The sequence below is a fragment of the Corylus avellana genome, chromosome 1 (genome assembly GCF_965113065.1).
Source record: "Corylus avellana chromosome 1, dhCorAvel1.hap1.2, whole genome shotgun sequence".
NCBI lineage: Eukaryota > Viridiplantae > Streptophyta > Magnoliopsida > Fagales > Betulaceae > Corylus > Corylus avellana.
In genome coordinates this window covers 11,686,427-11,697,952 of record NC_142490.1, presented here as the reverse complement: position 1 = coordinate 11,697,952, position 11,526 = coordinate 11,686,427, and the positions used below count along the sequence as shown (strand labels likewise).

General features: G+C 36.7%; 1 protein-coding gene across 1 annotated transcript; it reads right to left on the bottom strand.

Annotated features, from left to right (window-relative positions):
* Positions 1-1,657: 1,657 nt before the first annotated feature.
* On the bottom strand, positions 1,658-11,013 carry DAL1 (E3 Ubiquitin ligase family protein). The gene is made up of 11 exons (XM_059582897.2): positions 10,455-11,013; positions 10,160-10,212; positions 5,358-5,479; positions 5,140-5,235; positions 4,859-4,996; positions 4,708-4,773; positions 3,681-3,793; positions 3,486-3,596; positions 3,268-3,311; positions 3,083-3,185; positions 1,658-2,126 (listed from the first exon to the last, which is right to left on the bottom strand). Exons 1-11 carry the CDS (start codon positions 10,529-10,531, stop codon positions 2,024-2,026), a joined length of 1,026 nt encoding a protein of 341 aa, XP_059438880.1. The 5' UTR covers positions 10,532-11,013; the 3' UTR covers positions 1,658-2,023.
* Between the last annotated feature and the right edge of the window lie 513 nt (positions 11,014-11,526).

Genomic DNA, 11,526 nt, shown 5'->3' with positions numbered 1-11,526 from the left:
GAAGCCTCTATTTATTTTGTGTGATGAAGAGAGTGGATAGTGGATAAATAATATAGTAAGATCAAGATGGGACCGATGGGTGCCATTAAAAATTTAAAATATGTTCATTTGCAGGTTTCAATGTGAAGTTGAGCTAAGATTCTTAATAAAGGGAGAGCTGTCTTCATACTTTTTTTTCCAAAGTGATTAGATGTTTTGGTTTTGGGATCATATTCCAACTTTTTATAGCCTCATTTTTCAACAAAATGAAAAAACTAGAATATAATAAATACAACTAATATAGCACAAGATATTACGTGATTCGACAAAACTCTGGCTCTTTTATACAAGGACAGACTGGTTTATGAAAGAAGTGAAAATGTTTGGCATCTGGGTGGTATTTGATTCCACGAATGTTTGAAGTTTCACGTATAAAACAAACCATTTTTTCCTCAGCTAGAATGATTTTCTATTTTGGTGATGCTACCACGTAAAAATCGTGATTCCACAAATCATTTTTTTTCAAAGCTTAAAAGAATCAAATTGGACTTCTTGTCAACACCCTCCCTCTCTCTCTCTCTCTCTCTCTCTCTCACATAGCGTTCGTTTGAGTTTGCAATTTTAAAAAGTGCAATTTGAAAATGTGATTTTTAAAAACACAGTTAAATGTTTAGCAAGATCGCGGTTTGACTATTAAAATTGCAGTGTAGCCTTTAAAATTGTGCGTTTTCAAAAAATACGTCATTACCTGTGATTTGAATGCATTTTCAGATCACAATTTTTTAAAAAAACACAATCTCAAATAATTAATTTTTTGTGATTTGATTTAAAATCGTGCTTCTTATCTATGAAATCTCAATGCCAAACACATCCTAAGTAGTGTACAGTTATTTCTCGTAGTGCTAATTTTAGAGCAGATTATTTAGCTAAGTGGGCCACTTCCTACCTTATATTTGAAAGTATTTTCAATTGGTCTCTTATTCTTTATTCCATTCAGATCAAGAGTGGAAAAGACTCATTCGTAATCTTTTTTCCCCCTGTATAGTTCGAGAAAAATGAATAAAGGTACTTGAACTTGAAATTACGGAAAATAGAATTTATAGGTTGCAGTAATATGCTTCCTATATGTTGTGGCTTAATACCAAAACTAGCAAACCCAAGTAGACGTTCCATGATTACAATGTGAAATCTAGAAGGTGATGCAGCATATATTACGAATCTTCTTATAGTTTCCAGTTGTAGTAGTTTGCTTCCTATATATGTTGCTTAGTACCAAAACTAGCAACCCAAGTAGAAGTTCCATGATTACAATGTGAAATCTAGAAGGTGATGCAGCATATATTACGAATCTTCTTATAGGTTCCAGTTGTTTCCCAATTTAATCACAGCACCAAATTTTCTTTTCCTTTTGAAGTCGATCACTTGTCTTGCTTGTCTTCACACCCCACTTCCCAAAAGTAATAACAATGATTCCAAGTGCAAAACCGCCATTGGAAAAGTATATAAAGATAGGAGGGCGATCGGTGCAAATGAGATACCCGTATTGCATGCAATATAGACAAGTCAGCAAAAAATAAAATAAAATAAAACCGGAAATTACATTTTACCCCGTGTCCTTGGATCATAAAACATGGAATTTTCTCTAAAATATCGTGTTATAGTCATAACCAGAGGGTAATAATCGAACATATGAACTACACAGCATCTCTTAATTGATAGAAATTTATCCATACTTGGGCAACATTGATTTACAGGGTTGTCTGGCTGTAGATCATTTACAATTCAGAAGATCCCAACAAGACACACTCATCAATCACTAAATTACAATGTAATCATGTTGGGAATATTTCTCCAAACACAAGTAGGTTTCAAACTTGCTAACAGAAAAAGCAGTAGTGAAGGCTGAATGCAGCTTTTACCCCATCTAGTGAAGATAAATTGTCCCGATGAAGAAAATTTTAGGCCTTTGACATTCCCAAAGGTGAAGTACAATCCTCCAGGTCTGATCATCTGGTATAATTGGTTAACTTATAGATGCAGAACATCAATGGCGGAATGTCTTCACTACCTGCTCGATTCGTCGCCGGCAAAGAGGACAGTTGGTCAAGTGCGAAGAGCATGTTATACAACAGCACATATGACCACACCTGAAAATCATAACCACAATCTCATTTTTGAATTGTCAAGCAACAACTAAATTTTGATAAGTAATTGAAAATGTCATTAAAAGTGTAAAACGCCCCTAAGTACATAAGAAGTATACAAGAGGAAGCACCTAGTTAGATGGAGCAAAAAAAAAGAAGTAAATCACTACTACTAATGGACAGGAGAAACATAAGCAATTGTCTAAAGATACAAATTTTGTTTTTAAAAAAGATGTAATCTCCTCCAAAGTCTTCTTACGGTCATTTCTTTCTCTCCATAAAAGGCACGTAGGCACCATCTTGAACTTGAAGGAACAACTAAATAAAGTGGGAACATAAGTACTCTTGAAAGAACAAAGCTAAATGTGGATTTGGTAGTCTCAAATAAGAACCTGTTGACCTGTTGGTCACTAGACACCACACTCAGAGGAGACACTCAGTTGATCTATTTTCAGACAACAGTTTCACATGATTTGCCCTAACATGTTAGGCTAGTTGAGTACTGAGTAACTACTATGTACATACAACTCAAACTCAAACTGTTGCTCCCAAGAACTAGGGTTAAGCAAACATGAACCCTTTTCTCAATTCAGCTTCATCCGGAACCCATTGCCTTTTGAATTCTTGGCAACCATGCTTTTTCTCAAAATAAATCAAGTAATTTTTTCTTTTGTTATATAAAGTAACTTGTTGTCTTTAAATAAATGAAGATATCCTATTGAGTCAAATATTACTACCGAAAGTTAAAAGAAAGAATGAAGTGGGGCCCCCGGGGGGGGGGGGGGGGGGGGGGGGGGGGTGCGCTAGATGTCCAGCTCTACATATTGAAAAAGTTTGCATGGCATCCATCTATATATGGGTTGGAAAGAAATATATAAACTGCACCACCTCATAGACAGATTGGCATCTAAATAATTAACATTTGCCTAAAACAAGGAAAATACAGCTAGTTTTCTTACGGGACAAAAACGGCATTGTACTCCTGCTCAAGACATATGACACATATATCTGGCATTACTCTTTTGGCACCATCTGTTTCGTTGTCAGCCTTTTCATTTAAATCTGAAAAATTAGTTGGAATATTCAGTACCATATTGAAATAGAATCTGTGGAAGTTACATAATTAAGACCCTCAACGCTTTACCTTGATTATCTTGCCCTGATCTCTTGGCAGCGGCAGCCAGAACCCTGAATGTTCAGAATTTTAACTTCATCACAGATCAATCTTTTTTATTTCTTTCAAATATACATAATCATAATTTTATCAAAAAGAGGAGATTTCTTAAGTACACAAAGAAGATCAGTTACTTCAACTTGTTTTGAGTTTCCAAATAGCAATGATAAAACACCAGCACAAAATACCTTTTCTGCAACTCCAAACGTCGCCTTCTTTCCATAATATATTGGAAAGTACGCTTAGCAATGAGATAAACACCAAACACTGTCAAACCCATAGATGCGTACTTATACCATCTGTTAAACACATCTCTGTTAATCATATTTAAAAATTAAAAATTAAAAAAAAAAAAACATGCAGGTATATACACACAAACCAACCTCGCCCACTTCCCAAGATTTGCTATGAGCTGATCAATAGCTTTGGGAGAAACATAGAATGGTCCTTTATGGGGTCGTTGAATCCGAACTGTTCCAACATCATCTTTGACAGCCTGATCACAAGATTTAAACAATAAATAAATGAATAAAGCAACATCAAATCAAAATCCATCAAGGTCCATCATCCATGACCACAAGATGGATAAAATTTCTATGATTTATGTCTTTTTCTTTTTACAAGTATTTATGCATCATGTAGGTCTGCTCTCCATTTAATTTAAACATTTTGCTCTAATATATTAAATTCATAAATTTTTTAGTTTTTTCTAAAGGATCAGATTCATGAGAAACATATTGTGCTAGATGTTTTTCTGATAATATTATCACAGAATAGTTCATAGTGAAGGCACCGAAGGGAATGAAAGATCCAAGTTTACCAAATAAATGGTTGATTTATCGAGTAGAGCATGCATGGATCTTTTTTTACCCCCAGCCCTGAATTGTTCCAACATGTTAAATTTTCTTCACCCATACGGCCTTTGAATGTCATTACCCCCAGCCCTTTCTCTTTTTTCCTTCTTTTCCCCCAGCCTATTAATATGCATTACTCTGTGGCCACATGTTGACAGAGACTGAGCAACTTATAAAAGAGCCACCGAATTGAAGCAAATTGATCTGAAGTGGAAGCAAAACTTAAAAGAAATAAATAATAACAATTTTATGATAGACGAAATCTCCAAAAAAAAAAAAAAAAAAAAAAAAATCGGAATTAGACTGATTCAAGTCATCCAGTTTTTAAGTAATGCTTTCATATAATACTCAAAATGCTGCGTTCGTGGTAATCGCATGACATTGCAATGATAAAATATCATCTAAATACTAATTATTTCATTATTCATTTACATAACGATATCCTCTTAATTGTTCCTCATTGCAGTATAACACTGAACCCTAAGTTGATACTGTTTATATCCTTCCATTGGAGGCAAAAGAATTTAGTAGAATTTAATTATCATAGTACTCATACCTCACCAACAACAGTCAAGGAAGTACCAGTGGGAAGAACTCGTTCAATTCGCTTGACTCCAAGCATCTAACAATGTAAATGGCACACATTAATTGACCCAAAAATTCATTCGCTTGACTATAAAGGGATAAATTAACAAAAAATGGCATACCTTTAGGCCTTGAAGATAGTCTAATGTTCCACGAACAAGGGATCTTCCTGACTCTTCAAACACCTCACTTCCAACCGGTAATACAAAACCTGATGCACTTCGAGCTCCCACGACATATACACGGCCAGTTCCATCATCCTATTACATATGAACCACGGAGCCACCGAGAAATCCTATGAGTCAAGCTTTAGACTGTATATGAAGGTCAACTTTCTTTAACAAAAGATGTCAATTAATGCTATAGACTTTGGTTTAGCAATAGTTTCAGGGGAGAGAGTTACCAGATACCATGGAACCTCTTTACTCATGGATAGCATCAAAGCAGAATCCTGTATCCATGAGCCAGCATCATTGTGCTTCAAAAAATGTTGTTCTGCCTGAGATAGATATGAATACAATGTTACATACAGATTACAAACAACTAAAAGACAAAAACTTATGTAGTTTTCTTATGAAAAAAACAAAAGTCATTGTGCTCTTTGAATCAATAAATGTTTACCGTTTCCTCTACAATTACACCCCGTAAACCACTGAACTCACAGCTGATTGGGGTTTCAGAACCAACTCTTCCAGAAATTGTGACAACCAAAGGTAATATACACCCAGCATCCAAAAATTGTGCTGAAAAGTGAGAATGCAGCATTCATCATGAAGGAACATATCCGAGCGCACTTTTTTTTTAATGAATAACATAACCGAACATACAAATCACATTAATAATCAAACAAGTCATCCCTAGAAGAAGGTGCATGTGGAAGCACATTGAAAAACCTATATCTCAAGTTCTCAACACCCTTGGAAGACAAGGGGACACTTCACATGTTTTCTGGTTCATTTATTAAATTCAAGATGCTGCCATCCTAAGAATTGGGTTTGAAGATTTTCAAGATTGGTAGAACAGCTCACAAATGTCAGAATATAAACTAAATGAGCTTAAGCTTTAATAAATTCATCTCTTCCTATCAACTTAACATTTTGGAATAAGTGGTGATTTAACATGGTATCAAAGTAGAGGTCAAAGTTCGAACCCTATCTTCATCATTCATCTCTCAAGGGGGCCTAGGGTGGCTGTCCAAGCAAAATAAGCCGCTCTCAAGGAGGTTGTATTCCTCCAAATATTATTCCAAGGGAAGGGGGTGCTATCATGAGATACAAGGACATTATAGAAAGATCTAACATCAAACATCCTTCTCTTGGAGGGATTCCAACAAAGCTTGTCTTCACCTACTTGCCTCAACCTAAAGGAATACAATAAGTTTAAAAATGAAGCAAATGCATCAACCTCCCAATTGTGAGCATCTCTAATAAAGCTTACATTTCACTGATCAGTATCATTGGTTAACTCCAAGTAATCTATCATGGAATAATCCTTTACACAAGAAATACAAAACAAATCCAAGAAAATAACCTTAAGGACCTAATCCCCACACTATTTGTCATGCTAGAATATAATTTTGGAGCCATCTCCCATCTCAAATCGGGTATGCCTAAAAAACTCCTCCAGCCACTCCTAATATTTTTCCACAAACTTACCCCATACGACCCATGAACCTCATTAGAATACCAACCATCCCACGAGCTGCCATATTTGGCATCCACTACGACTTTCCACAAGGAATCTCTTTCATGCACATAGAGCTAAATCCATTTCTCCAAAAGAGCACGATTGAATAGAAGCAAGTTTAAGACCCCAATCCTCCCTCATCAATCAGAGAGCAATCCTTGAACCAGCTTACCAGGCGAAATTTGAACTCATCACCTAGCCAACCCCATAAGAAATCTTGTTGTAACTTTTTTTTTTTAATAAGTAATGTTGCATATCAAAAGCACAAAGGTGCGCAACCCTAGTACACATGAACTATACAAGAGAACGCTGAAAAAGAAAAAAATTAAAAAAAGCCTTAAACCCACAGAACAGGCTCTTCTCTTACCTTTACCCTGACTAGAGCCACTGCTTCTAACATCAAAATTAATGGAGCATTCCAAATTTTTAAGCTCTCTCTTTCCCTTAGGTTTAGAAGCACCCCGTCTTCTTGTTGTAACTTTTAAATGAGATTTGCAACACTAGCAGGAATGGGGAAAAGATGCAAATTGGACATGGTACTCTTTATTAAGGTAATCCTTCCACCCTTAAACAAGTATATCCTCTTCCACCCGGCCAAATGACACTCAATCTTCTCAGTAACACCATCCCCAATAGACTTAGACTTAAAAGGATCTCCCAACGAAAGACAAAAATATTTCATAGGCACGTGCATCCCAAAATATTGGTCACACCGTCAACATTATTGACACTACCCACATGAGCCAATTTTGACTTAGTCAAGTTAACTCTCAAACCTGGAACAACTTCAAAGCATAATAATAAGGCACGCAGAGAGCGTACACGTTTTGGGTTTCCTCCACAAAAAAGCAAGGTGTCATCTGCAAACAGAAGATGAGAAATATGAAGCATACTAATGTTCATAGACTCCTCAGAAACGCTTAAAAGAAAGCCGAGCCAGGTAGGCGGGCTTGAGACCCAGTACGAGGGCATTAAGGTGGCTTTAGAAGCTTTTATTTATCAAAAAGAAAAAAAAAAAAAAGAAAAGAAAAGAAAACCCCCATCTACAATAGAAGATGGCATTTTACTCGAAGCCCTCATAACAATTACAAATAGCAAAGGAGACAAAAGATCACCTTGTCTCAAACCACAAGAGCTATTAAAGAAACCAGGGGTGTCTCACCAAAACAAAAAAGTGTACCGAAGAAAAACAATGCTTTATCCAACTACACCATTCTCCCAAAAACCACACCTCCTCTGTTAGTATAATAAGAACTCCTAGTTAACATGTTCGCATGCCTTTTCAAAAACTAATTTGTAAATACCACTTGGCTCAACAAATCTAATTCTACTATCCAAGCATTCATTTGCTATAAGAACAAAGTTCAGGATTTGCCTACCTCTAATAATATGCATTCAAGGGCTCTGGTATAATCTTTCTATAACCCTTTTTCAATCTAATGGCTATGACTTTGGCAATTATCATGTAGACACCAGTCACTAGACTAATGGATCGGAAATCTTTAACATCAATACCCTCGGGTTTCTTCGGAATGAGAGCAATGAATGTAGCATTGAGGCTTTTTTCAAACTTGCTTCTGGCATGAAACTCATGAAACACCCTCATAACATCTTCTTTGATCACATCCCAGCAAGTTTGGAAGAAAGCCATAATAAAACCATCAGGGACCAACACCTTATCCCTATTCATAACTTTTACCACTTCCAAAGCCTCACTCTCCTCAAACGGACGCTCTAACCAAATGGCCTCCTCCTCATCAATGGAATCAAATGCACGAAATTTTTCCATCGAGTGGCTAACTTGAATAGGAGAACTAATTCCATCAAGTCGTTGATGGTAGCGCCATCGATTTTTGCCTCTTAACTTATTTTCTCCAATCTTGTAGCCCTCTCCAAATCCCAATAACTTTTTCTTTCCTCAGATTCTCTTCCTTGCATGAGGCTCTCTCTCTTCCTCCAAACCATCAAGAACACAATTCATCCAAGAGGGTTTTTTTTTTTTTTTTTTTTTTCCGTGTGTCGAATTCACCACATTACCAAACACCTGTTTGTTCCAGACTCTTAAATCAACTTTTAAGGCTTTAAGTTTGCAAGCCAAAGAGAAACTCAAAGAGCCTCGAAAATGATAGAAAGTCCACCACTGTTGCACTCTTTCCACAAAACCTTTGGCCTTCAACCACATATTTTCGAACTTGAAATATCTTCTACCGCCAGGAATACCTCCACAATCAAGGAGAATGGGGAAATAGTCTGAGCAAAGTCTAGACAATCTCTTCTGAGGCAAATTAGGAAATTGTGCTTCCCAATCCAGAGACACAAGAAATCTATCAATTCTAGACTAAAAGGGGGGTTCCCGATTATTTGACCGTGTAAAAATCCCTCCTATATGGAGAATATCCATGAGGCTTTGATAAAAAAATTAAGTCTACGAACTCCACTATAGCTGGATAAAGACACATGTCACTCGATCTTTAGTTAGGATAAACAAGTGACATTAAAGTCTCCTCCAATGCACCATGGCAAGTTCCACCAACTAATCAAGCCAGCCAATTCCTCCCATAAATACCTCCTATCACAGTCGGAATTTGGCCCATAGACACCCACGAAAGCCCAGGAGAAGCCATCTTTGACATTTCTAAAAGAGTAAGCCAAAATAAACTCCCCCCTACACTACTCAATTTTCTCCACCACCCTCCTATCCCACATAATCAAGATTTCACCAAAGGCCCCTCTAGAAGATAAATAACACTAATCCACATGATGACATCCTCACAAACTACGCATGACACTATTGGAAATAAACTCCAATTTAGATTCCTCTAAACAAATTATACATGCCTTCCATTGTCTGAGTAAGTTTCTAACTCTAAGGCGTTTGTCAGCTTCATTCAACCCTCTCACATTCCAAGATAACAACTTAGCTCTACCTCAACTAGAGCTACAACCTTTTGAATCATAATTGAAAGAGCACGATAATCTTTTTAGTTCTCTGTTTTCTCTATTGCCCAATTTGGAACTAGAGGCCAAATCCTTCTGATAATGGCTCACACAAGGCGATAAACTGCTCTTCAAAGCCTTCACACAATATCCCCACATGATACCAGATTTCCTTCACTTTCTCATGTTAACATAATCAACGATCACTTTCTCATGTTCTTCACCAGAAGACATTACATTGTAGCCCAAGACATAAACAAAGTTGGAGTGAGAGTGTGAGACACCCTTGGGTGCCTATGACATCAATGTGTGTTAGTATTTTCACTTAAACTTATTATGCACACACGCATATGCAAATGGCATTTATCACATTTAACTGCAGAAGGGATAAGGGGCCCAACAGAACTTATGTAGGCCCAACCAATTTCTCATAGTTATGGACAAAGACTAGCAAGTTGCATATCATGAATAAAGTTCTTATTTGTTACATGTTCTTCACTATGCACTATTATTGATATGCAACCATTTAGATCATCACTAGGGCTCAGCAATTCACGACCTAACAGAAGCAGCAGCCTCGTGCTGCAATTGGGCAACAGGTTCTATAAACATCCACACTTCATACATCAATCTAAATTCTATATCCACAAGAATTATATTCTCTTTGAACGTCTGAAACCCACAATACATCAATCTAAATTCTATATCCACAAGAATTATTTGTTGCTTTCAATCTGCATTGGAACAACAAAAAAGGCTATCCAAAAACAAATCTTTCAGTTTCTCAAAAAGGCACATACCCAATTCCTTCAACTGATTCACCCGAGTAACCGTCTTAAGAATCTCCGCATCCCTGTGCCATCATAAAACAACAAAAGGAACAAAATTATATCAAAAACAAAACCCCAAATTAACAACTAATTTTCCAAACTAAGCAACAGCCACACTCCGTGCGTGTGTTTTGTACAGAATTTAGCTCGATTTACACAAGTTTTTATTCTTTTACTGGATTTCGAATCAAATTCATCGTAATTTAAATTAATTGTTTACCATAATTATTTTCAAATAAAAACATTAGGGCAATCAAGCACGGACCTTCCACTGCTCCTTCCGAGAACGTAAAGAGCAGCTGCACTCAAACAGCAACTGAGTCCACCCCACGGAATCACCATCTCCAATCAGCTCCACCACCAAACCAAGAAACCCTAATTTCAAGCACTTTTTGTGAAGCTTTTCATTGCAGGTAAAAAAAAAAACGATCAGCAGAGAAGCACCGCGAAGGATTGAGAAAATCCAATCTGGAAGAAGAGAGAGAGGGAAACGATTCACGAAGGTTCGGGAATAGAATAAATAAAACTCGTAATTACAAGTTTTTATTTCTTAAAGAAAAAAGAAATACTATTCGTTTCCCGTTTGTTTCCCGGGGAAATAGAGATTGGAAAAGAAAATGTGAGAGAGAGAGAGAATCGGGTGCGAGGAGTGGAGGAGGGGGTGAAGTAAGAGAGAGGGAGTGTGGGGGATGCGCAGGCTTTGAGTTGGATGTTGCTAAGATACGCCCGCTGGGTGTCCACCGCTTATCGTGCGCATTGCCTCGCCACTTTGGAGTTGGACTAGCGGATGTCTGTCGTATAACTGGAGAAAGCGCACCGTTAAGTGTTTGTTTGTCCTCGTCCAGATTGTCTCTTCTTAACAAGATAAATAATTACGGTCTGCGACATGAAAGGGCACTTTCGTATTCATGGTTCACTATGTTGGATTTGACAGAAAGAGCATCCTTTTTATTATTATTATTATTTTGGTATTCAAGGGCATTAATGTTTATAACATGTTGCAGTAGTAGCAGCGGTTATTTTCTCATAATTACAATCTTAATTAGTTTAGGTGGTTATTCTATTTTAAATAATTGGTAATGGTTGTGGTCAAGTAACTCGTGATTATGCGGCTATTTTTGTTTTTTTTTTGATAAAATTACATGAGCATAAAGCTCTTACAACGTAGAGTATACAGTTCTAAAAAATCATAGTCAAAAGTTATGAAGGTTACAAAGTAATATAAATGACTTCAAGCTTTCGCTAACCCATGTACAATTACTTTTAAGGAACATATATGCTCCGTGCAAACTAGATCTAAGACATGGATAGCTCAAATAAAATAAAAAAAAAATTAA

Excerpts from the sequence above, each read along its gene's own strand:
- DAL1 (XM_059582897.2), bottom strand. The coding sequence starts at position 10,531 with ATGGTGATTCCGTGGGGTGGACTCAGTTGCTGTTTGAGTGCAGCTGCT. Across the intron at positions 4,774-4,858 it reads ACTATCTTCAAGGCCTAAAG|ATGCTTGGAGTCAAGCGAAT; the intron begins GTATGCCATTTT and ends TTACATTGTTAG. Across the intron at positions 3,597-3,680 it reads AATCTTGGGAAGTGGGCGAG|ATGGTATAAGTACGCATCTA; the intron begins GTTGGTTTGTGT and ends TGTGTTTAACAG.